General features: G+C 38.3%; 1 protein-coding gene across 1 annotated transcript; it reads left to right on the top strand.

The window, feature by feature from the left end:
- The first annotated feature begins 977 nt into the window (after positions 1-977).
- Positions 978-23,951, top strand: SEC22B (SEC22 homolog B, vesicle trafficking protein). The gene is made up of 5 exons (XM_027611957.2): positions 978-1,213; positions 10,499-10,608; positions 13,550-13,710; positions 15,624-15,770; positions 21,228-23,951. Exons 1-5 carry the CDS (start codon positions 1,139-1,141, stop codon positions 21,380-21,382), a joined length of 648 nt encoding a protein of 215 aa, XP_027467758.1. The 5' UTR covers positions 978-1,138; the 3' UTR covers positions 21,383-23,951.
- Positions 23,952-25,336: the final 1,385 nt, after the last annotated feature.

Raw genomic sequence — 25,336 nt, 5'->3', positions numbered from 1 at the left:
CTTGGAAAAATTACTCTTTGAGGCTTTTTCTCCAACTGCAAAGGGGAACCTAATATTAAACAACCTTACTGGGTTGTTTGGTTAAATAACTAGTATCCATAAAGCACTTTCTATTTCTATTAATGCAAATGCCAATCATAAATGCTTAATAAAGAATAGTTACTAATATAAGTAATAATAAATACAACACTTCTTCTTCTTTTTTTTTTTTTTTTTTGGTTTACAAAACACGTTAACCTACATTTTCTCACCTAATGTTCACAAAAATCCTGAGAGGAGGATAATATCCCCGTTTTAGAAATAGGGACACCAAAGTAAAGAGAGATGGTAACACTTCCTCAAGTAGGATTATGTCGAGGTCTTTTGAATAGGGAGTGAATGCCCAGTTACTGGAAGTTCTAGCAAGGCTACCCTGCTACCTATGATAAGGGATGTAACAGAGATCCCAGCTTTTGGAAGGGTACCTTATTTGGTGATTTCTGAGGTCTGTACTTGGTCATTTTTTCACACATACAATAGATACTTGTTTTTTTTACTGGAAACTGTTCAAGGGTCTGGGATTGCAGCATAAACAAAGAAGCAAAAACCAACCAAACCAAAAAACCTCAAGCAGACAAAAATCCCTGGCTAGAAATATACGAATATAGAAAGTATTATGTATAAAATATATAATATATAAAATATGAAAATATATAGCTTGATTTTTGTTTTTTTCACATACTCTGCATCTATGTACCCATTAATGCCCACCACCCCTCCCAGCCCTCTCCTCACACTTACAGAATTGGGAACTAGAAAATTGTTTTCAGTTTGAATGCCACACCCCTCAAGGCTCAAGGTTTATTCGAAGCTCCCAATCCAAAAAAGTGGGCGGGACCTTGGAAATTTCCGAAGGTGGAAGGAGAGACCGCGGAACTAGTGTTCCGGTAGTTGTGGTTCTCGGTGGGAACCCAATTCTGAGGACCGGTAGTGGAAGGCTCCAAAGCTAGTTTCCGGCCACCTCAGCGGGAAGCGCAGACGCAAGCAGCTGGCTCTTTCGGGAACTAAGATTAGAGTTGTAACTGTTGTCGCGGCGGAGGAAGTCAGGGGGACTTCTGCGGCCATCCCGGCCAGTGTTGGGTCCCTGTAGCCTGTGAAGATGGTGTTGCTTACGATGATCGCCCGTGTGGCGGACGGGCTCCCGCTGGCCGCCTCGATGCAGGAGGACGAACAGGTGAGCTCCTAGATCCCCGCGACCCCAAGTCCCTGTCTGAGCTCTGCTGTCAGTACCGGATTTCGTCTTAGAACCCAGGGGACCCTTGCGACCTCCCATGCACTCTCGACCCCTCTGAATTGCTTTTTCATCCTTTGGCAGTGGAGGGACGACTTGTGAAAAGAAATCTTTCCTGACGGAGGAGGTATATTTTTGTCTTACCTGTTTCTCTGTAGAAAGACGCCCCGGCGTAGGGATAGTTTCGGCCGATTGTGACCACCCAGTGTTGTGTAACTCTTAAGAGACTTTTGTTAAAATTCGGGATTTCTAATTTTCTGCTGCTATTAAGGCTAACAGGTCCTGGGAAAAATCAGCTCCCAAGTTCTTCAGCTTCGTCTACTGTGGCACTTGATCCTTGACCTATCTTGATGACATCTTTTGAAAGTGGGTGAGATAATATTGCCACATATAGACACCTGTTTGAAGTTCACTACAGTACTTTCTTTCAAGGTTATGCCCAGTTCCCACCTCCTCCAATAAGCCTGACTAAATTTCTACTGTTGAAATTATAGCTCCTGTGTTATATTCTTGTAACGCCTTCTACTTTTATTTTACTATTTTTCTTCGTCTTTCAATAATTTGAATTTCCTAGGAGGCAGTAGGCAGATCTTAAACATCTTTGTGTTTCTTATAGCTTTTACAACAGCAGTTTTATGCTAGCATAGGTGCTCAAAAGTGTATTGAATTGATGAAAACAACAACAACAGCCCCAAGTATCTTGAAAAGAAGCTGCTTTGTGCCTTAGAATCACAAGGGAAATTTCTGGTGTGAGACAGGTTTCTGGAGCAAGCTTGGGCGGTCTCTGAAGAAGGGAGGCTGAGAATGAAAATTATGTAACTTATTTAAAGTGAACAATTTTCTTTTACTTTCTTATACACCCATAAAAAAAAAAAACACAACAAAACTCAAGGCCTAAAAAAAAAGATGAGCTCTAGAAAAAATTCTTTTGCACATATCTCTTCTTAGGCTTTTCATTCATATATTCTTGAAAAAAAAAAAAACCCTTATTAAACACATCAATTGTGTCAAGCATGGTGATAATACAAGAGGTTAGAGGACACAGTCCCTACTTTCACGGGGCTTACAGTTTAGTGGGAAAGCCAGAAAACTAAGGAGCAGTTATAATATAGCACAACTACTATGGAAAAGGAAGAAGGCTCTGTGGTTGCTTTACTTACAGAAAGGTAAAGGTAAAAGGCTCTTTTACTCTTTTACCTTACAGAAAAGGTATCTAAGTTAGTTTTGGGAGACCAGGAAAAGTCCTTCCCAGAAGAAATGACATCTAAGCTGACAGTATTATCTAGTAATAAGGAAAGGTTCTATTTGGTTATATGCCTTTTAGGTTTGACTTGGAAATATGTTTATTTTCACACTTAGGAGAATAGTGATACAGATCATGAAGTTGCAAGTCATGCTCAGTGACATATTTTCTACTCATTGCACAAAACAAAGTCCAATCATTGATATAAACTATGAAAAATATAGTGTGCCCTTAATTTTCAATTGTGAAATACTTTTCTCCCAGTTTAAGAATTTTCTAGGACCACTCTACAGAAGGAGTGAAATTATTAAAATAAATGCCAGAACATGACTTGACAAGGGACATAGTGTGGAAGAATTCTCCTTGAAGGATATATACGTAGTTTGGGAAATGGTTTTCCCCGGGGAGAAGTCTGGTCAGTTTATTGCATTGGATTTCAACGTGGGCAAAGAATACAAAGTGAATTTGAAAGTCTACTTAATATTAGTAGTTCCTTACTCTCTGCCTTGATACTTTATTGAAAAAATAGTTGAGATATTATTGGGTATTTCTTTTTTTAAAATTTTTTAAATTTTTAATTTTTTAAAAAGATTTTATTTATTTATTTGTCAGAGAGAGAGAGAGTGCACAAGCAGGGGGAGCGGCAGGCAGAGGGAGAAGCAAGCTCCCCAATGAGCAGGGAGCCCGATGTGGGACTCCATCCCAGGACCCTGGGATCATGACCTGAGCCGAAGGCAGACGCTCAACCGACTGAGCCACCCAGGCGCCCTCTTTTTTTTTTTTTTTTTTAAAGATTTTATTTATCAGGGAGCGTGTGTGGGTGCACTTGCAAGTGGGGGGAGGGGCAGAAGGAATGAATTCCAAGCCAACTCCACATGGGGCTCGGGACTCCATCCCACAACTCCGAGATCACCACCCCAGCCAAACTCAAGAGTCGGTTGCTCAAATGACTGAGTCATCCAGGCACCCCTGTTGTGTGTTTCTTAACCAACTGAGCCACCCAGGCGCCCATATTGTGTGTTTCTTAATTTGATTCTGAGTTAGATGTTGGACTACCAAGATGGGTTACTTTGTTTAATTGACAAGGAAAAAGATTTTCCACAAAGATATTTTTTGTGATGGCAATTCCATAGTTATTTTCTTTAGGAATTCGGACTTTGAGGGCACCTGGGTGGCTCAGTCGGTTAAGCATCTGCCTTCGGCTCAGGTTGTGGTCCTGGGTCCTGGGTTCGAGTCCTTCATTGGGCTCCCTGCTCCGTGGGGAGCCTGCTTCTTCCTCTGCCTCTGCCTCTCTCTCTCTGTCTCTCATGAATAAATAAAATCTTAAAAATAAAAAAGATATTTGGACTTCGAATAGTAGAGTCCTAAACTTTTAATATCTGTAAAAATATGAATCCTAGATTCATTTTTGTTGTAATAGTATACAGAATATTTATAGAATACCTACTACATGCCAAGCATTGTGCTAAAGCCTGTCAGGTATATGATTTCATTCAATCTTCATACCAATCATATTAGGATAGTTAGTATTATTATTCCCATTTATAGATAGGAATCTCCCAACTTAGAGATGATAGGTTTTTTGTATGAGTCATGTAGCTAATAAGTAGCATAATGGAATTTTTCATCAGTTTCTTAACATCTGCACTGTTGATATTTCAGGTCAGATAATTCTTTGTTGTGGGAAACAGTCTTGTGCATTGTAGGATGTCTACTGATATCCCTGGCCTCTACATCTTCGATGGCAGTAGCACTGCCATCACCACCACCCTCCAGGAGTGTAATACTCCTGGACATTGCCAGGTGTGATTGGCAGAATCACCCCTGATTAAGAACCACTCATTTATCTGTCTGACTCTAGACCAGAGCCTTAGTGCCAAACTGGTACACTTTACTGCCTTGTTCTTAAAAAAAAAAAAAAAAAATACATTTTTAATAATGTATTTACTTCTTAGGTGTCCAGAAATAACTTTTTAAGAAATGGCTGTTTCAACCAAATAGGTTTTATAGTTAAGTACCTTAATTGTTCAGTCCAAATAATTCAATGTACTTTTTCAATTATTTACACTGATCATAGATATCATATGTTAGGTGGTTACTAGGTGCTAGTCCTGTACAAACTGCTTTATTACTGGAGATGAACAGTTATTCAGATAATACAGTACAGATTAAAATTTAAAAAATGATTTAGGCAGAGTATCTCATGCACTGTTTCCTCTTTTTATTTATTTATGTTTTTTTTAAAAGATTTTATTTATTCATTCGAGACACAGAGATACAGAGAGAGAGAGAGAGAGCATGAGCATGGGGAGAGGCAGAGGGAGAAGCAGGCTCCCCGCTGAGCCAGGAGCCGGACATGGGGCTTGATCTCAGGACCCTGGGATCATGGCCCGAGCCGAAGGCAGTTGCTTAACCATCTGAGCCACCCAGGCGCCCCACATGCACTGTTTCCTCTGTGCTCAACTAGAAGTGGTGGTAGAGAGATGAACTTTTCTCTTCAAACCTAGATTCTGATATTCTATTTCCTTTCTGGTACCTTTCTGGTATGTTTCTCCTTTTTTGGATGTTAGCAATTTCTTCATCTACCTTTCTGTTCTACCTCAAAATGAAGGGTGTTCTCTTTTCTTCCATTTTGCCCCCAGCTCTGTGGACTTGAAGAAGGTGTTTGATCTAACCAAGTATTCAGCAGGGAGCATCAAAAAAGCAGATGGTCTCTTGTACATTTAAACTGCCACACTCCCCCTATAATTGAGGGTTCATTAGTCATCTTACTGTAATTGTTTTTAGAGGAAAATGGTTGGTTCTTGGTGCTTCTGGCCTTTGACCAGCTGAGTTCAACAGGAATTTAAAAATGATAAGAGTTTAGCTAAACATTCTTGTAAAGACAAAAGGTGGCATTGGATATAATTAATTGTTCAGCAGTCCTAGGTGATAGCAATAAAAAGTATTATAGTTGTGCAGTAAATTTCTACCCTGTACCTTTCATATTATATATGGAACCAAATCCTAAATATGATATTGGATGACCTCAAATTAGTTTCGGCATTTGTCTGGACAGTCACATCCAATTCATTATTGGATTGCTAACACATCTTTCCGTTATACTGTATACAAGATTCCTCAAGTTTGTTCTAGATGAAGTGGAAAACAGAATGAGGACATCTAATCTGTGTTAGGTAGTCTAGTGACCGTGGGCCCTTTGTGACTTTAATCTTAAAAGCAAACTGAGGGTCTGTCTGTACAGCAGTGAATATATTGTTTTGTGAGATCTAGATCAGAGCTGCCACACAGTTTCTTGATCATTTCCTGTGAATTAGATTTAATATCAAATAGATCACCCAGAAGGTGGATCTGCTATCACCAAAGCAATTTTAATTGCAGAGGTGGTATAGCATGCTTAGGAACGGGGACCCCAGAACTAGATTGCTTGGGTTCAAATTCTTGCCCCTCCCCTTATTGGCCCCTAGTCCTTGGGCAAGTTTTACTTCTCATGCAGAAAGTGGGCATAAGAGTTCTAATCACCTCATAGGGTAGTTTTAAAGATTATTTAAGTTAAATTATGTGAAGTGTTTAGAACAGTGGTTGGCAGAAAGTGAGTGCTTTCATTTAATTTTATTAATTTGCCTATTTCTGAAAAATCTTTTCTGGTCTCATTTTGCCTTTCTGAAAGTTCACATTAGAACTGTACATATTTGTGGGTACAAATATGCAATAAACAGGAATGGGTAAATGAATAATTTCCCCATTACAAAACTAGTCTGTGCTTATTGTAGAAAATTCAGTAAATATGTATAAACAAAAGAACCAAAATGTTAATGGTGATTATTGCCAAAATCCCTACTTAAATTATATCCATTTTAATGTATAACCTTAATCTTTGTGTGTGTGTGTGTGTATAAAATTAAATAATGGGTAATACTGTAAGACTGTTACCTATCTTTTTTCACTTAGTGTGTAGTGAATATCTTCTCATATCTTTAAATATTATACAACATTTTAATGGCTGTGTAGTATTCCAGTATATAAATATATACCATTTATATATATATATGTGTAGTATTCCAGTATATATAAATATACCATGTTATTTAACCAATTTTCTATCCTATTACTGAACATTTTTTATTTTTATGTGCATTTGTAGTTTTTTTTTTTTTAAGATTTTATTTATTTATTTATTTGACAGAGAGAGACACAGTGAGAGAGGGAACACGAGCAGGGGGAGTGGGAGAGGGAGAAGCAGGCTCCCTGCTGAGCAGGAAGCCCGACGCGGGGCTCGATCCCAGGACTCCGGGATCGTGACCTGAGCCAAAGGCAGACGCTTAACGACTGAGCCACCCAGGCACCCCTGTAGTTATTTTTTTAACATATGATGTGTATGTATATTTTCAAAGATACAGAATTGTTGGATAAAACAATATGTAAGATTTTATAATTTCTAGTACACATTACAAAAATGACTATCAGAAAGATTGTGTCAGCATTGTGTTCTCAGCGATGGTGATGCTAATGGAACCAGCCCTATGAAATGTTGGTTGGCGTGCCATAATCTCTGTGTAATCTCAGTGTGGTGCATTGACAGTCACTGCTTTGTTTGTTATAAACCCCTGAAACTGTAGCATGCTTTTGGACATATTTTCTTGTAGTCGATACAGTTATTAGTCTCTTCCTCTTAGGTTGCAGTGATGTTTACAGTACTTCTTATAAAGTCAAAGGATTTGTACCAGTCTTTGACAAATTTTTTTTGCCATTTTTCTCTTCAACTAGTTCCTTTAAGGTGCTCACCTGCCTTTAGCTGTCAAAACAGTTTTACTTAACATCTGTGTTTGTGGTTATTTTTTTTTATTATTTATTTATTTGACAGAGAGAGAGAGTACAAGCAGGGAGAGCAGGAGATGGAGAAGCAGGCTCCCCACTGAGCAGGGAGCCCGACGTGGGGCTTGATCCCAGGACTTGGGGATCATGACCTGAACCAAAGGCAGACACTTAACTGACTGAGCCACCCAGATGCTCCCAGTTGTGGTTATTTTTATTTTTTATTTAATTTATTTTTTTTTAAGATTTTTTTAAGAAATTTTCTTTTTTTTTAAGATTTTATTTATTTATTTGAGAGAGAAAGGATGAGACAGAGAGAAAGCATGAGAGGGGGAGGGTCAGAGGGAGAAGCAAACTCCCTGCTGAGCAGGGAGCCTGATGTGGGACTCGATCCCAGGACCCTGGGATCATGACCTGAGCAGAAGGCAGTCGCTTAACCAACTGAGCCACCCAGGCACCCTATTTTTTAAAAGATTTTATTTATTTATTTGAGAGAGAGAGAATGAGAGATAGAGAGCACGAGAGGGAAGAGGGTCAGAGGGAGAAGCAGACTCCCTGCTGAGCAGGGAGCCCGATGTGGGACTCGATCCCGGAACTCCGGGATCATGACCTGAGCCAAAGGCAGTCGCTTAACCAACTGAGCCACCCAGGCGCCCAGTGGTTATTTTTAAAATATCAATTTCTGAGTTCCACCTCTGAGATACTGATTTAATTGGTTTGGCGTAGGGGGAGATAGAGCTTGATTAGTTTCTGTACAGCACCCAGGTGATTTTAGTGTAAAGTCAAGGTTGAAAAATCATTGATCAATGTTGATATTATCTCTTGGCATGTTAGTAATATTTCCAATTTTATTTGCATCCCTTTGTGTCTAATGTTGTGGGGTTAGATTTCTTCCAAATGCCACATATATAATGGCATTGGTGAAGCAAACTAATTGGCAAGTACTGTTCAAATTTAGGAATGTAGGATATTGTGCACTAGTTCAAAGCATGTGATAGTATTCACTCTCCTTTACTAGCTGACCAGTCATGAAAAAAAAATATATGCAATACAGGTTAATATAATAATACTAATATATATTATAATGTTAATTATTGCAAAGTATTGTTAATATATAAGTATACACATACATATATACATATATATGTTAATATAGAACTATTTCTCAAGTGAAGAGTATCATAACAAATCATTGCCATAGGGGCAGTACTAAACAAGATAAATCTACAAATTGATACTTCTGGTGGTGTCTCCCTAACTCTCCTGGTTCACTTCATGCTTATTTACCTCCTTATTCATACTGAAATTTCCAGTTCATCATTTTATTTTATTTTATTTTATTTTAGATTTTATTTATTTATTTGAGAGAGAGCACGCACGAGAGAGCACGGGGTCGGGGTGGGGAGAGCACGAGTAGGGTGAGAGGCAGACTCCCCGCTGAGCAGGGAGCTGGATGCAGGGCTCCATCCCAGGACCCTGAGATCATGACTTGAGCTGAAAGCAGATGCTTAACCCACTGAGTCACCTAGATGCCCCTAGTTCATCATTTTAAATACAGTTTAGAATCCAATACTTGTACGTTTGTTTATCTGCCACTTTCATAATTTTATCATTGCTCCTTGTTTTTACTCTTAGCTGAGTGGTTCACTATCTAGAACTTTTAGGTTTCGCTTTGTATTTTCTAAAAGTTAGGCCTCAGATCCAGTCCACAGATCTTTTGAGGGAGAACCTCAAATAAATGAGTTTTTAATGTAAACGTTTAGTTATTAAACATCTGTCAAGGAGATGCTGTGTTCTAGTGTTGAATTCAAAATAAATAATCCAGGGGCGCCCGGGTGGCCCTGTCGTTAAGCCTCTGCCTTCGGCTCAGGTCATGATCGAGCCCCACGTTGGGCTCCCTGCTCAGCAGGAAGCCTGCTTCTCCCTCTCCCACTCCCACTGCTTGTGTTCCCACTCTCACTGTCTCTCTGTCTGTCAAATAAATAGATAAAAATCTTTAAAAAAATAAATAATCCAAAATAAAATAATTCCTTTCTATCAAATGGCAAAAGTGCTGCCGCCCCCACCCCTGTGTGCTGTATGTGGATGCATAAATAATGTATATTTGCTTTCCATTCCATTCTTTCCCATTTGGATCTAATTGGTGATTCTTGTTCTCCTTTTGAGATGACACTGCTGTTTTCCTCAGTAGTCTCTTTTCCTTTTTTTTCTTTTTTAAATCATTAACTATTTAGAAACTGTTCAAGAAAATATTGCCTGTAATTCTATTTTTTTTTAGGTTTTTTTTTTTTTTTAAAGATTTTATTTATTTGAGAGAGAGATTGAGAGCACAAGATGGGGGAGGGTCAGAGGGAGAAGCAGACTCCCCACTAAGCAGGGAGCCCGATGCGGGACTCGATCCTGAGACTCCAGGATCATGACCTGAGCCGAAGGCAGTTGCTTAACCAACTGAGCCACTCAGGCACCCTGCCTGTAATTCTGTCATCTGAATATTGTTATTTTCATTTTGTATGCATATGTACCTTGCTATCCAAACACAGAAACTAAATAGATTTATTCAGTAAAGAATATTTGACTTTTTAATCTTGGTCCTTAACTCTTGCTCATTTTTACCCATTTGCATTATAGTGTTCCTAGTAATTTGCAGTTATGGGTTTAGTTTTTTTAGTTTTTAGTTTAGTTTTTATTTACATTTAGTTTTGCTTAATGTTTGCTTAAATGTTAAATGTTGTTAACACTTTGTGGAAGATTTTGCTTGATATTCCAGGATAAAAATGAGATTCATCAGTCTGTTGTTCCCAGGATTTTCCCCTGATTATAGAACATGTTGTGCAGTTATGTGCCAGTAAGTGTGCAAGTGAAATGAGTTAGGAGGAGACCACTGACCTAATGGTGGAAAGAACACTGGATAAAAAGTTAAGAGTGCCTTAGTGGCACTCAAGAAGTATGATTTGCTTCTTAGCAAATAATGTGATTTTCTTGAACAACTAGGGGTTTGGTCTTCCTTTTTGCTCTAAAAGTAGACCATTTTTCTTTTGTTAAAATGAATCTTACTAATCTTTAATGAAAAACCATATTTACATCGTGTCCTCATAGTATGATGCTGCTTATTAATTGTTGTGGCATTTTTCGTGTGTAGAAAATTCTTAAATGAAGGTGTGTTTTTTCAGTCTGGCCGGGATCTTCAACAGTACCAGAGTCAGGCTAAGCAACTCTTTCGCAAGTTGAATGAACAGTCCCCTACTAGATGTACTTTGGAAGCTGGTGCCATGACTTTCCAGTGAGTATAATCCTATTTCTTTGTGGTCATTTAAGTATGAGATACAGTAGATATAAGTAACATCTGATAAGAATGGTAACAATTTTTTAAAAAGTAAAGAAAAATTTAAAAATATAGCCTCTTCATGGAAGCAACTCCCTGGCTCCAGTTCTGCAAAACAGAAATCTTCGTTTGTTTATTCAGTTTGCATACAATAAATTAACCTGTTATCCCGTGTCTAATAAATGCTGTACCCATCATGCAATAATAGATAAATTTTTGCTTTAGGAGCTTCTTACAGCCAGATGTATGTAGATTAGTACTCTTGCTCAAACATTTACTGACAACAACACAACCTTGAACAACTCACGTACTTCTCTAGGCCTCCGTTACCTCTATAAAATAGGGAAAATGGTCATAGTTTTGTGAGGGTAATTTAAGAGCATCTCAATCAGTGGTTATAGACAATGCATATAGCCGAGAGAGGGATCAAAAGGACTTTATTGGGTTTCAAATTGTCTACAAATAATTGGTATTAAATGTTTAACACATGTCAAGTTTGAGGGTGATAAAAACAGGAAGGATTAAAAAAAAAGAGGACAAGAAGATCAAAGGAAAATAAAATAGGATTAGTTAAATAATCCTTGCTATTTTAGGAACTCAAAGGCTAAGATAATATACACCTGGGAGGGACCTGCTGTGTTTAACTTGAAAGGGGGAAAAAAAGATCTCCACCCATCAGAAACAAACAATTATACAAAACCAAAATCAAAACAAACCCTGGTTTATTGGTTAAGAAAGTAGTGGGTATTAAGTTTTATTTTTTTTTAAATTTTTAAAAAATTTTAAATTTTATTTATTTTATTTTTTATTTTTTTATTGTTTGGTGGGCAGCAAAGCAAGGTTTATTGAGTGATAGTAAAAGTTCATTGAATGATAGAGTATGAAGCTCCCAAAGAGGGAGGGGACCCCAAAGGTTTGCCTGGATATTAAGTTTTATAGGTATTAATTGGTGTAGTATATGAAATATCTTCTATAAATCCAATTTTCAACATCAAAAAAATAAATACAGGCACCTAATTATATATAGTATCTTTATCTCTACCATGGATTGGGAACAAAAAACCTAGGCAAGTTCTAATGGAATTGAAAAGAAATTTTTTTCTTCTGTATGGTTCCTTTAAGAACTTTATAATCTCTTCTCGTCCACTTTTTCCATCTAAGAGCTATTTATTAAAGATTATTCTTTGCCAGACCATATGTTAAGTTCTGCCTTTAATGTCCATAGCTTTTATGAGCTTATTTTCTTAGCAGAGAGAAATATATATGCAGACAACTAAACTATGATACCTTAGGGCAAGAAGGGTTGTAATTCAGTTATAAATAAAAGGCTTTGGGACTAGAGAAAAGGAAGCAATAAATTCCCATTTGTAGGGAGTAAGTTTGAGGAAAGGGGATAGAGAGGAAGAATACAGAGAAACTTCATGGAAAAAATTATAGTAGAATCGAGCATAGGAAAATGAACAAGGTTTCTCCAGGTACATAAAAGAGTATTACAATTAGAAATATATATGTATATGTAAGCAGAAATCCGGGTGGATGTAAAAGAACCTGTTTGGAGAATAGCATGATGGAATATGGCCTACACCTGTTTTGGAGCCATAAGTATTATATCAGAGAGTATGATTTTATTTTATTTTATTTTATTTATTTTATTTTTTTAAAGATTTTATTTATTTGACACAGAGAGACACAGCGAGAGAGGGAACACAAACAAGGGGAGTGGGAGAGGGAAGAGCAGGCTTCCCGCTGAGCAGAGAACCTGCTGTGGGACTTGATCCCAGGACCCTGGGACCATGACTTGAGCCAAAGGCTGACGCTTAACAACTGAGCCACCCAAGCGCCCCTGAGTATGATTTTATTTTATAGGTATTCGGGAACCCTGAGAGTTTTTAAGCAGGGTAATATGGTCATACTTACTTTTTAGGAATAAAACTGGTAGTTTAGAAGATGGTCTAGATTGAAGGCAAGGAGAGCAGTTGATTCAGATGCCCAAGCAAGAGAGGACAACAGTATCATCATCATCATCATCATTATCATCATTTTAAGGGGCCTGAGAGATCATATGATATACTGTAAACTGCTCTGTGAAGTCCTAGGATGCATTAGGAGCCACATAGTAAGGGTAGGGATAGGGGTATATATAATACTTTGTGCCCTTATACTCCTACTTAAACTAATGGCCTTCTGAATTTATTTGATGGTACATATTGGTCTTCTGAATATAATTATCGCTGAAATAAAGAGTACTGTGGCTAAAAAGAAATCCCTGAGTAACCTAACCTCTTTCCAAGACATCTCAGACATGTAGTCATATAGCTCCTTCCAGAGTGCCAGGAAGCCAAGAGGAAGTTAGTTCTGTTGTTGGATAGTTTCTGATACTGGATAGTTGATATAATAGAGTTCTGTCCTGGGAATTAGGGGATATTATTTGTCCTAAGGTCATTATCTGTGTCCAGTAAACATTGTGGCATTAACTTCCAACTAAGTATCCACAGAAATTTCCATTCCACTGTTCTTCTTATAACTGGAAGGAGTTTAAATATGTGTATACTCGTTTCCATACATAATCAAAAGGTAGATGGAGTCACAACTCTGAGGTTTCAAGAAAAAGTCCTAGATATTAAGATATTTTAGCTGAATTATATAATAAACAATTATAATAAAGATGTTTAAATATTCCTTTTGGAATATAATTCTAATAATGGGATGGTGTTTGCTTTCTGATTCTAAGGATTTGTGGTTTGAAATTGATTTGCTGATTTAGCTAGCCTCAAAGGACTTAGGCTAGAATATTTTCAAAAGTTTGTAAGGCACTGAGAGTCTGCTTCAGGTTGTTGGGTGTATTGTTATTCTACAGACAACTTTTTCTTCTTCTTTTTTTTTTTTTTTGTCTCTCCAGCTACATTATTGAGCAGGGAGTTTGTTATTTGGTTTTGTGTGAAGCTGCCTTCCCTAAGAAATTGGCTTTTGCCTACCTAGAAGATTTGCACTCAGAGTTTGATGAACAGCATGGGAAGAAGGTGCCCACTGTGTCTAGGCCCTATTCCTTTATTGAGTTTGGTAAGTTTTTGCTCTTCATCTCTGTATCAAGAGAGCAAACAATATGGAGAAGCTGTTTGTTACATTGATAATAATATTGACACATTTTTATCTGATGTTTACTTACTGAGGTTTTGAATTCTGTCTTTTCCATTCCATCTCTTTTTGTCTTTCTGAATGAATGAGACTTCTTCTCATAAGTAATTTCCCTGGTCTTTTGATCTTTTTCTTAGAACTTGTTGCCCTTTGCCCTTTTTTGTGATTTGGTTTGACTCGTCATCAGAACTGTGCCCAAAGATCTACTTGACTGGTATATAGTAGCCGAGTTCTCCCCACTCCCAGTAAGGTTCATTTTCTGTAGATCAGAATTTGGAAATCAGAAAGAAGGTATTTGTTTCTTTCAGATCCTCTAATTAAAAAAAAAAAATACTGGAAGAGATAAGATACTGGGGAGAGATAACGTTTATTACATGCGGAAATAGTGAGTATGGGTGTCCATGTACAATAATTAGAGAAAGCTTCATCACCAGTAAAGTATCTGATGGCAGTAAATCAAAGGAAATGTCTTGAGTACCCTACTTAGAGGAAGTGAGAATAAGTATGATTAGATTACATTACTGATATTTTTAGTTAAAAAAGAAATTGGTTTTAGTGTTTCTGAATTTCTGAAGTGTTTCCAGTTTGCTAGATAAATGGTCATCTTACTCTTAAAAATAAAGAAAATTTAGCAAAACACTCCAGTGTTTCATAACTACAAACTCTCTTAAGTGCTAAGTTTTATAATGTCTGGTTTTTCAAATTTTGCTTTTGAAGACAATATAGGTCTAGTAAACCCAAGAAAAGAAGAATACTGTATCAAGATCACACAGGAAATATTTGGTACACTCAGATTAGCTTAAAGGATTATATACAAAGATGAATGGGTTATAGGTGAACCACAAAGTACAGTAACCTGAGATCAGTAACACAGTAATTGTTTTCATCCCTAGGCCTGAAGGGATAAGAGAAAGGAGCAGTTTCTGAAACTGCAAAGGAGAAAATTTATAGAGAAGGCCAACTTGAGAGGAGCAGTAACTTCTGGTTGGAGGGATACTGCTAGGCCAGGGTGGCTTCTCAGGGAGAGGTTGGGAATAAATACCCTAACGCCACTGTCTGCTCTCATGCCTTACCCGTGGGGTTCCCTCATTGGCTGAACCTAACTGGAAGCTCCAGGGCAAGGGGCTCATGATGTAGTCCATGCGGGTCAGCTTCCCAAGGCAAAAAGCGTGGTGCAGAAAGGTAGAGAGGAGGTCTAAAGAGGCAAATGAGAGGTGTCCACCACATATAACTTAAGATTTTTGCCAAAAGTTGAAAATATAATTTTTAATAATAAGTCATTCTTTTTACAGTTTTGAGAAATACAGACATGGGCTAACCATGAATAAGACTGCAGTTTTATAGTGGGATTTTGCTTTACCTGAAGTTTAAGAACAGAGTGAAATTAGGAATGTATGTTAAAATATTTTAAGACAATGTTTTTACCCCTTTTGATGCTAGAATAACTCTTGCCGTGTTAACCTGTAGTGATGCTAGATTGTTGCCAGGATTCTTTTCCGGGAATGTAAAGAATTAAGTAGTGAAACCCTAAGGATCCTTGGAACATGTTTTGAAAATCTCTACTTTCAGGAAAGGCTTACTACAGTGGGTCTTAATTTCTCTAAGGACCCTGAGAGCAGAGACTTCTCATTTGAAGGTATGCAGAGGACATTTCTCTTGAATGGTCATCTATCTACATTTTACAAATGAAGAAATCAAAACTCAAATTTTGATGCTCACTCAAGAGCTTGCTTAGCCATGGACAATTGCTGATCCAGGACTAAACTTGAGAACTTCCTATTCTTTACAGTACTTTGATGGACAAAGTTGTTCATGGTCATTTTTCTTCATTATTCTAGACACCTACATTCAGAAAACCAAGAAGCTCTACATTGACAGCCGTGCTCGGAGAAACCTAGGCTCCATCAATACTGAATTGCAAGATGTGCAGAGGATCATGGTGGCCAATATCGAAGAAGTGTTACAACGGGGAGAAGCACTCTCAGGTATGTAAAGCATTAAGAGTCCTATATAGGCAAGGATAGCTTATTTTGGGATACATTTTTTTTTGCTGTCAGATTCTGTCTAGCGCTGTTAAGAATTCACCTCTTAGAGATAGATTACATGACAAAACTTTCAATATGTTTTTTTTCCTAGCATGATTAGTTTTTGTTGAGTTGGAACGGTGTGAAGGTCTCATTCCATGTCAGAAGCATTTACTGCTTCCAAGATATTTACAACATTAAGTAAATATTTACAGAAACACATAAGGGAAATGAAAAGAAGAATGAGAGGAAATCGTCAAAGATTTATTGCAGTGGTTTCCTGACTAGCCACTTTGGGAGACTTTATTGCTGCCAGATCAAATGTCATAAAATGCCATTTTTATCAAGGCATTCCTCTGCTGAAAAACTCTCAAAATCCGTGACTATGAGATAAGATCTAGTCTGGTCTCAACTTCCTTTTCATTCTTACTGCGTGCTTGTAATGTGTAAGGCATCGTGTTCTCTGTAATGGAAGATAAGGAGATTGCAAACTTCTTTCATGCTCTCTAGTTCACAAACGTTCTGCCTCAGCCAGGTCAGCTCCCTCACCATCTCGGAACTGTTCTTTAAGATCCAGATAAGAACTACCTCTTCCAAGAAGCCTTCCCTGATTCTAATAGCCCACATCACATTAATCACTTTTGTCTTTTAAACTCTTAAGACACTTAGCTATGTAATGGTTTTTTAAGCACATAATGGGTGTGTGTGCATGTATGTGTATGTGTACCTACCTAATTTGCCTTAAAGTACATATATTTACCTAATGTTTAGATGTTACCTAAGTGTTTAACATACTCTTTAAATGTAGTATTTATGTATTTCATATCTATTTCGTATACTTGCTTTATTTCTCTCACAGTAACGATCACAGATAGATGCCTTAATGAGTATTTCATGAACTCAACCTTGTGACGTTATTCATGAGTAAATGGATTTTCCTTTATTATGAACTGCAGATTTTAACCTTTATGTTAGTAGTCAGCAGTTGTTCCAGCAAATAGCTTCACACTCTTTAAACATCAAATTTTGGATGAGTGAGTCTATAAATTTTCATCATAACAGCCTTACTGTTTCTACCTGGGGTAAAATAGACCAGAACAAGAATTTTTCTTAAATCTAAAATGTATATCTGGTCAGTTTATCAAAAGTGTTAAAGGATTCTCTTCTATAGCTGTGCTGATTGGAAAAGAAGACAGTTGACCTTTGAACAGTGTGGGAGTCAGGGGCTCCACATACAACTTTTGACTTCCCAAAAACTTAACTACTAATAGCCAACTGTTGATTGGAAGCCCTACCCTTAACGTAAACAGTTAATTAACATGTTATTTTGTATGTTACACATCTTATATACTGTATTCTTGCAGTAAAGTAAGTTAGAGAAAAGAAAATGTTATTAAAATCATAAGGAAGAGAAACTAAATCTGCGGTATTCTGTAAAAAAAAAAATGTGTATAAGCGGAATGCGCACAGTTCAAACCGATGTTGTTTAAGAGTCACCTGTACTTTTCTAATCTTAATAACTTCATCTAATTGGGAAGATAAGAAACAAGGTCATTGTCACAGAGTACTTTATAGATAGTATAAGGGAACAGACATCAATTGAACACTTTGTGTTAGGCAATATGGTAGGGGGACTTTATTTTTTTATTTTCTTAAAAGAGTTTATTTATCAGAGACAGAGAGAGAGCACAAGTGGAGGGGAGTGGCAGGGAGAGCAGGCAGAGGGAGGAGCAGGCTCCCCGCTGAGCAAGGAGCCGGATGCGGGACTCCATCCCAGGACCCTGGGGTCATGACCTGAGCTGAAGGCAGACGCTTAACCGACTGAGCCACCCAGGCATTCCATGGGACTTTATTTTTCTTAAGATTTTATTTATTTATTTGAGAGAGAAAGAGAGCGTGAGCTGGGGGAGGGGCAGATGGAGAGGGAGAGAGAGACTCTCAAGCAAACTCCACGCTGAGCACAGGTCCTGATGTGAGGCTCCATCCCACAACCCTGAGATCATGACCTGAGCCAAAATGAAGAGTCAGATGCTTAACCCACTGAGCTACCCCAGCACCCCAGGGGGACTTTATATATATCTTACTTATTCTTTAGAGTAAATCCCTTGTGAGTTGGGTGGTATCAAACCAGTTTTACAGATAAAGAAGCAGACTCAGAAAAGTTAGGTAGCTTGCTTTTAGTCACACTGCTAGTGCCTGGCAGAATTTAATTGGTCTCTGCAGGTCCTTGTCCATCTTCAGTGTGTGATAGTTTTAAATGGATATATAAACAATGAGAGCTGTAAAATGTAGCAGGAAATAGATAATGTGAAGTGAACAGGGAAGATTTCTTGAATTTTGATAGATCAGGAAGAAGTGAAGAGTGGTTTTTTTTTTTTTAGATTTTATTTATTTGAGAGAGAGAGAATAAGAGACAGAGCACAAGAGGGAAGAGGGTCAGAGGGAGAAGCAGACGGAGCCCGATGTGGGACTCGATCCCAGGACTCCAGGATCATGACCTGAGCCGAAGGCAGTCGCTTAACCAACTGAGCCACCCAGGCGCCCTGAAGAGTGGTATTTTAAGAAGGAGGAAGAAAAAGCGTATCTGAACAGAGCATATCTGAAGGATAGTGAAAAGATCAGCCTACCTCAAAAAATGTTTTCTTCCTCTTTAAGCTTCAATAAGAAGCCATCTTTTATGCCTTCTTTCTCTTTCTAATTTTTTTAAAGATTTATTTGTTTAATAAGAGGGAGGGAGAGGGCACGTGACGGGGAGGGGCAGAGGGAGAGAGGGAAAGGGAGTCTCTGGTGGACTCTGTGCTGAGTGCAGAGCCTGCTGCGGGGCTTGATCCCAGGACCCTGAGATCAGGACCTGAGCCGAGACCAAGAGTTGGTCACCCAACCAGCTGTGCCACCCAGGTGCCCCTCTAATTTTTTTTTTTTTAAGATTTTATTTATTTATTTGACAGAGAGAGACATAGCGAGAGAGGGAACACAAGCAGTGGGGATTGGGAGAGGGAGAAGCAGGCTTCCTGATAAGTAGGGAGCCTGATGTGGGACTCGATCCCAGGACCCTGGGATCATGACCTGAGCCAAAGGCAGACGCTTAATGACTGAGCCACCCAGGCGCCCCCTCTAATTTTTTTTTAAAGATTTATTTATTTTAGAGAGAGTGAGCAGGGAGGAGGGGCAGAGGGAGAGGGAAAGAGAGAGAGAGAGTCTTTTTTTTTTTCTTTAAAGATTTTATTTATCTGACAGAGAGAGACACAGCGAGAGAGGGAACACAAGCAGGGGGAGTGGGAGAGGGAGAAGCAGGCTTCCCGCAGAGCAGGGAGCCCGATGCGGGGCTCGATGCCAGAACACTGGGATCATGACCTGAGCTGAAGGCAGACGCTTGACGACTGAGCCACCCAGGCGCCCCGGGAGAGAGAGTCTTAAGCAGACTCCCCACTGAGCATGGAGCCCAACGTGGGGCTTGATGTCATGACCGCAAGATCACGACCTGAGTTGAACCAAGAGTTGGACCCCTAACCGCCTGTACCACCCAGGCACCCCTCTCTAATTTTTAGTTTTAGAGCTAGCCTGCCTTGCATTTAAGACCTAAGAGTAGTTCCCATGGGTTCTTTCAGCAATATGAAATTGCGCCCGTTTTTACTGCCTAAAATAGCTGTTTCTTTTAAGCCATGGGTTTTGTTGTTTCATTCAGAGGTCACCCTACAAGACTGTAAGTTCCCCAAATAGAGGGGTCGTGTGTGGTGTGATCATCATTGTATCTTTTGGCACTTTGCATGGTGCCTATAACAAATATTTGCTCAGTGACTTCTCCCAGTAGTGGCTTTGTCTTTACGATATCATGTGTTTCCAAATGTTCCTATGTAAAGGAATTCTCTTAACTATTGCTTATTTCGTATGACCTAATATTTGTTCTGCTGCCCAGTTATTCTCAGCAGATTTAGATTTCATTTAGCAATTTTTTTTTTTTTTTAATCACTGACTATTACCAGACTCTGTTCTGGGCACTGGGGATATAGCAATAGACATACTAGTTAAAAAGCTCTATCCAAAGGAGTGTCCATTTTAGTAGACTGGCTGGAAAGATTCGTCACAGCATTGTCATGGTTATTTCTCATCTCCTAACTTTTCTTATGTGACTAAGTGTTTTTCTTACAGGACAAATTGCTAATTTAGAAGCGGTTATCATTCTTTTGCCATTAAGTAATACCACATTTCTCAATCAACTCAGTCTCTATTAAGCAACTCCAAATATTCCAAAAGTATTCCCTAAGGAAGAACAAATTCATATTGCAAAACAGTGTTTTTCAAAAATTTAAAGAAGTAAAATGATCAAAATTCATTTATGTCACACTGAGAATTTGTTTTTATTATTAAAGTATGTCATGTGTTTTAGTCCGGTAAAGCTTGTGTCTCTCTGGTTGCTTCTCTAAGTGCTCAGTTAACAGTTATAGAAGGCAGCGACATTACAAATGTCCTTTTAGAAAAAAAACTTTGCAAAAGATTCTAAAAAGCTTAATTTAGTAAGTATTGGTGGTTTTCCAGCACCTGTGATTATATTTTAGTTACAAGACAACTTTCCTGTGTCTGTTGAAATATAATTTCTGGTAGCATCATAATGGTTTTTACCATGTGGAGAATCTTTTTTTTTTTAAAGATTTTATTTATTTATTTGAGAGAGAGAATGAGAGAGAGAGAAAGGTCAGAGGGAGAAGCGATGTGGGACTCGATCCCGGGACTCCAGGATCATGACCTGAGCTGAAGGCAGTCGCTTAACCAACTGAACCACCCAGGCGCCCACCATGTGGAGAATCTTGGGAATTCGGTAGCAGTCACCATTAAGATACAGCTCAATACTCAGTTTCTGACTCATTGAATTTTCTGGTTACCTGAGTCTTACCTTGCATGGATAATCATTTTTCAAGATATGAGAGAATATGATTTAGACCATTAAAAGATGATGACGATGATTATTATCACCTAACATTTCTCAAAGGCTTATCATATGCAAGGATTGTGTTCTCATGTACCTATAATCCTGTGGTTCAGTTAGTGTTATTATCCTCATTTTATAGATGATGAAACCGGGTCTTAGTAGAGACTAAGTGAATTGACCAATGTCACATGGCTGGTGCAGCTGAGACTCAAACCAAAGACTCTGAGACCAGAGCCAGCACTCTTAACCAGCTCACGGTACAGCCTCAAGAATTTGAACATAAGTTAGTCTGGTAACTTTAAAATGCAGTGTAGATCCATCAGGATCATGGGTTCATCAGTGTATGCACCCTAACCCTTAAAATAAAAATGATAATTTAAGCTTCGTGGTTGTTTGGTATGGTCCCACTCATTTGCGTTATTGTTATGCTTAATGTTTTAGACAGAATACTTCGGGACTAATTACTGTTTTCCTTTTTTCCTCTTTGACAGCATTGGATTCAAAGGCTAACAATCTGTCCAGTCTGTCCAAGAAATACCGCCAGGACGCGAAGTACTTGAACATGCGTTCCACTTATGCCAAACTTGCAGCAGTCGCTGTATTTTTCATCATGTTAATAGTGTATGTGCGATTCTGGTGGCTGTGAAGTAGTGAATCCAGTCACTGGCGAGGGTGAACCTAGAGCCTGGCAGGTGTATGTTTTCAGGAAACTGAGCTCACAGAGATGTGTATTAGAATTCCAAGTGGAACTTCTGCTTCTAAAGACCTTGCAAGGAAAGACATGTCCTGAAAATGAAATGTTACACCTCATTTGATGAAGCTTACCCCTTTGTAGAAAGTCTCTTTTGGGGGCAGAGGCTTTCTGTGGGTACTGAGGTGTATATGTTAGGGAACAGTAGATTGTTTAATTTTGTTTTTTCCCTCCCAGTGTTTTTACATTTTTAAAACAGCACTGAGTGGGGCATTTTCTTTCTCTAATGGAGCCATCAATGAGATCTGGCTTAGCCAACCTGTGCTAGCAACAGTCTGAAATTCCTTCAGAGAAGGCAGCCCGTTGGGAAGTTTTTTTGACTCTAATCAACATTCCTTTTGTTGGTGACATTTGTGATTTTCAGTTTTTGATGGCCTTGTAAACAAGACTCCACTATGTGAAGGTTAATTGCTGTGCTGCAAAGATGTTGTCTGTTGGCCCCTGTAGGAAGTTAACCTTTGTTGTTTTCCTTTTATGATATTTTGCTTATTGCACAACTGCTTTAGGGTTAAATGGATTATATTAAGATGCCTTGAAATTATATTATAGCACTCCTTGATAAAGAAGCTAAAGTGTTTTCTGTCATTTACTCCTTAAAAGACTTAAATTTAGTTTGGGACATTCTTAATTTTATCTTTCAGCATCCGGTTTGTATTAATAGAACAGTAAGTATAGCATACAGATAGCCAGAGTCCCCTGACTTAATGGGAAGAAAGGCCCAGCCCATCACTACAGCTTTGTCCTGCCCCTTCTTACTTTCTCCACTGTAGTTTTCCCCACTCTCTTTTCCTCCTGCTGACATTTTAAAACTTTATCTGCGCCTAGTAGTTTCATATCCATAAGCATCCTCTCAGGATATTCTCAAATTTCAAGATGGAAAATGTTTAGCCGTGTAGTTAGATTTAAATTTTTACAGAGCACCTACTCAAACTACTAAATACATTTATCTGAGAAAGTCTCTGAGAACACCTCGTACCTGCTTCAGTTTATGTAAATTCTCTGAGAATGTTCTAGAGATAGATAACTCATTTAAGTGGCTTCTATTAACAAAAGTACCTGTGATTTTTCCTTTTTTTGCTCAGGGATGATGGGGATTTCCTTTTACCTTCTGAGGTAAAATTTTTTAAATGGGGAGAATAGACCTCTTAAATATTATCACAAGGGTCTACAATATAAACTAGAATTTACACATACTGCAAATATTTCTTTAAGTCCTACAGGAAAATGAGCCAGCTTCTTACTTCTTAACATCTTTGGAGAGAACTTTAACTAGTAAACAATTTTATAACTAAGGGATCATCATAGCTTCTGTCCTGATCCTGATAGAGAAAAAAGATCCTATTTCCTAATAACAAAGCAAGGAGAAGTGGCTTAATTTGTTCCTGATAAATTACAGAACTAAAAGAAATTTTTTTCTTTCTATTTTGGACCTAAGTCTGCCAATTGGAGTATGTGCATGAAATATGAAGTTACTTTTTATAGAAAATAAGTGCTTTTAAGTCCCTAAAAGGCTTGTCCCTAGAGTAGTGATGTTGGTAATAAAAGCCTATTAAGCTTTTTGGAAGACCTGAAAGTCTGAAAACCTTAGTGGTACCATAACATTTGGTTCTTCTATAGGAGTGGAGAGTGGCAGCTCGTTGTTGAGAGTTGCATGCAGCAACCAAGTGGCCAGCAATGAAATAAATATTTCTAGAATGTTCCCTTCAGTGTGAAGTTTTATTATCTAGTTATTTTATGTGCAAAGAGTTTTCTGGGTACATTTCTACCAAACTCATTGGGTTAATTAAAAAATGAGAACGGGGGCAGAATGATGAAGAAAGGAATGAGAAAGTGGTTTAATGTTACGACGGTAGAAAAATGAGAGAACAAGCCTGTCGTGATGTGGCTCCCACTTCTGTTCTTTATTGGAGGTAGTGGGAGGATCCGACCATATGAAAAGTATCCGCAACCAACCAGGCATCTAAAATAGAATGTGATAAATACTGTCTAGTGTTACTGGGGGCACATTAAGAAAGGACGCCTAATTTACTTTGGGAAGGAATGTGGTAAGAGAAGGAGAATGAGGTATTCCGGACAGAGTCAGTTGTTTGTGCAATATCCTGAGTAAAATAGTGAGACCCGTGTTGGGGATAGTGATTAGCTTGGTTCACCTTAACTCACTGGTTAAGTTTGGGCAGTTGAGACTTAAAGAACCCGACTGGTAAATTGTAATAAAAAGACTTGTCTACCATGCTAAGGAGTTTAGACCACACTAATATCCGTGGCAAGAGATGGTATCAGATTTACGGTTTCAAATGATCATTCTGGCCAAAGTATAAAAGATGTATTAGGGATAAGCCTGAAAGTAAGGAGATAAAACTGAGGAGCCATCAAAGGTAGACTGAGGCATAGGAGGCAGGTTTCCAGCGATTTTCAAGAAAAGAGTTACTATCCCAGGTACCAAATAAATTTAATTTTGACATAATGTTGTCTTTGGAGCTTGTATCTCACATTCATCTGTTGAAGTAAGTTACTGTTTACACTGTATGAATGAAGAAACTTCACAAAAGATACTTCTCTTGAGGCATAGAAGAGTTAGTGATTTGCCCCAAATTGCAGAGCTAGAAAATGATGGAGCTGAGATTTGAACCTAAGCAGTTTGACTCCAGAGTCTGTGCTTTTCTACACTACACTAGACCACTGAGAGATCAAAATAAGTATCAAAAATGTACTTTGAATTTTATAGTTAAGGAACTTCATCGTGCAGGCAGAGATCATTGAGGGGAGTGGGGCAGAAGTCAGGTTGCAGTGGGTTGAGGATTGTGTGAACCACTAGGAACTAAAGGCGTGGAACTAATTTTACAAAGTAGCTTTTCTGGTTGTCATGACACTGAACTTCATAACATGCTTTTATTAGGAAATCTCACAAATGTTAAAGTGTGATAATATTTGGCACATTGTACATACATCTGTTCATTTAAATGTCTAGTGGTTATTAAGCTTTTTGGAAGACCTTGAAAATTTGATGAAAGATACGTGCCTTTACTCCCAGAAAAATGTTCAGTGTACATACACGCATGCATGTATGCGCTGGGTATTCAGGAACTCCACAAAGCTGCCTCATGATGGTTGTATAGGTGTTACTACTATAATTGCACATTAACTGACTGGACCAAATAGCTAGTACTGGAAAGGTCCCCAAAGAAAGGTTTATAGGATGCGTGACCTAGTTTGAAATAGAATGGGCAAATTAAGTCTGACGTCCTATTCTTTTTATTTTTTAGTAGGCTCCACACCCATCGTGGGGCTTGAACTCAGGACCCTGAGACTGAGTCACATGCTCCACCAGCTAAGCCAGCCAGGCGCCCCTACGTCCTATTCTTACTACAGACATGGTTGGCCCAACAGTATAAAACTATCTCAGGCAATTTAATCACTCAGTTCTAGTTAAGTTTATTTCAAGTGCTGAACCTGAACCCACATTTTAGATGAGATTTTATTACTCTCTTTAAAAAATTTACTTCTCTGTCATTTCTCCCTTTGTACCTTTTTAATATTTTTGGCTCTTGAGTTCTTGTTTGCTCTTTTTCATCCTTGTTTTTTATACATCCTATTTTAGATGGTCCTTTACTCTTTCACTTGATCTCAATGTTAATTCAACATTTTTCTATGTCTGATTCACTTTAAAGTTCAGCGAAATGATTTTCAAAACACAACCCTCCTTTTTTTTCCATGTCCTTTACCTTTTCTCTGCCTCCGCATTGTTTCCCCTCATTTCTTTATCCTTTTCCATTTTATTTCATTTCCCTAGGTGCTGTTTTTGCTTAGGAGTTAATGTAATGCTACGACTTTGCTTCTGTAATCGAGAAC

Source organism: Zalophus californianus, chromosome 4 (assembly GCF_009762305.2).
Source record: "Zalophus californianus isolate mZalCal1 chromosome 4, mZalCal1.pri.v2, whole genome shotgun sequence".
Taxonomy (NCBI): domain Eukaryota; kingdom Metazoa; phylum Chordata; class Mammalia; order Carnivora; family Otariidae; genus Zalophus; species Zalophus californianus.
This window is presented reverse-complemented; position numbering and strand designations above follow the sequence as displayed.

Bases quoted from the DNA above. Each gene is read 5' to 3' on its own strand.
- SEC22B (XM_027611957.2), top strand. From the start codon at position 1,139: ATGGTGTTGCTTACGATGATCGCCCGTGTGGCGGACGGGCTCCCGCTG. The intron at 10,609-13,549 runs GTGAGTATAATC...TTGTCTCTCCAG, and splicing joins GCTGGTGCCATGACTTTCCA to CTACATTATTGAGCAGGGAG. The intron at 13,711-15,623 runs GTAAGTTTTTGC...TCATTATTCTAG, and splicing joins CTATTCCTTTATTGAGTTTG to ACACCTACATTCAGAAAACC.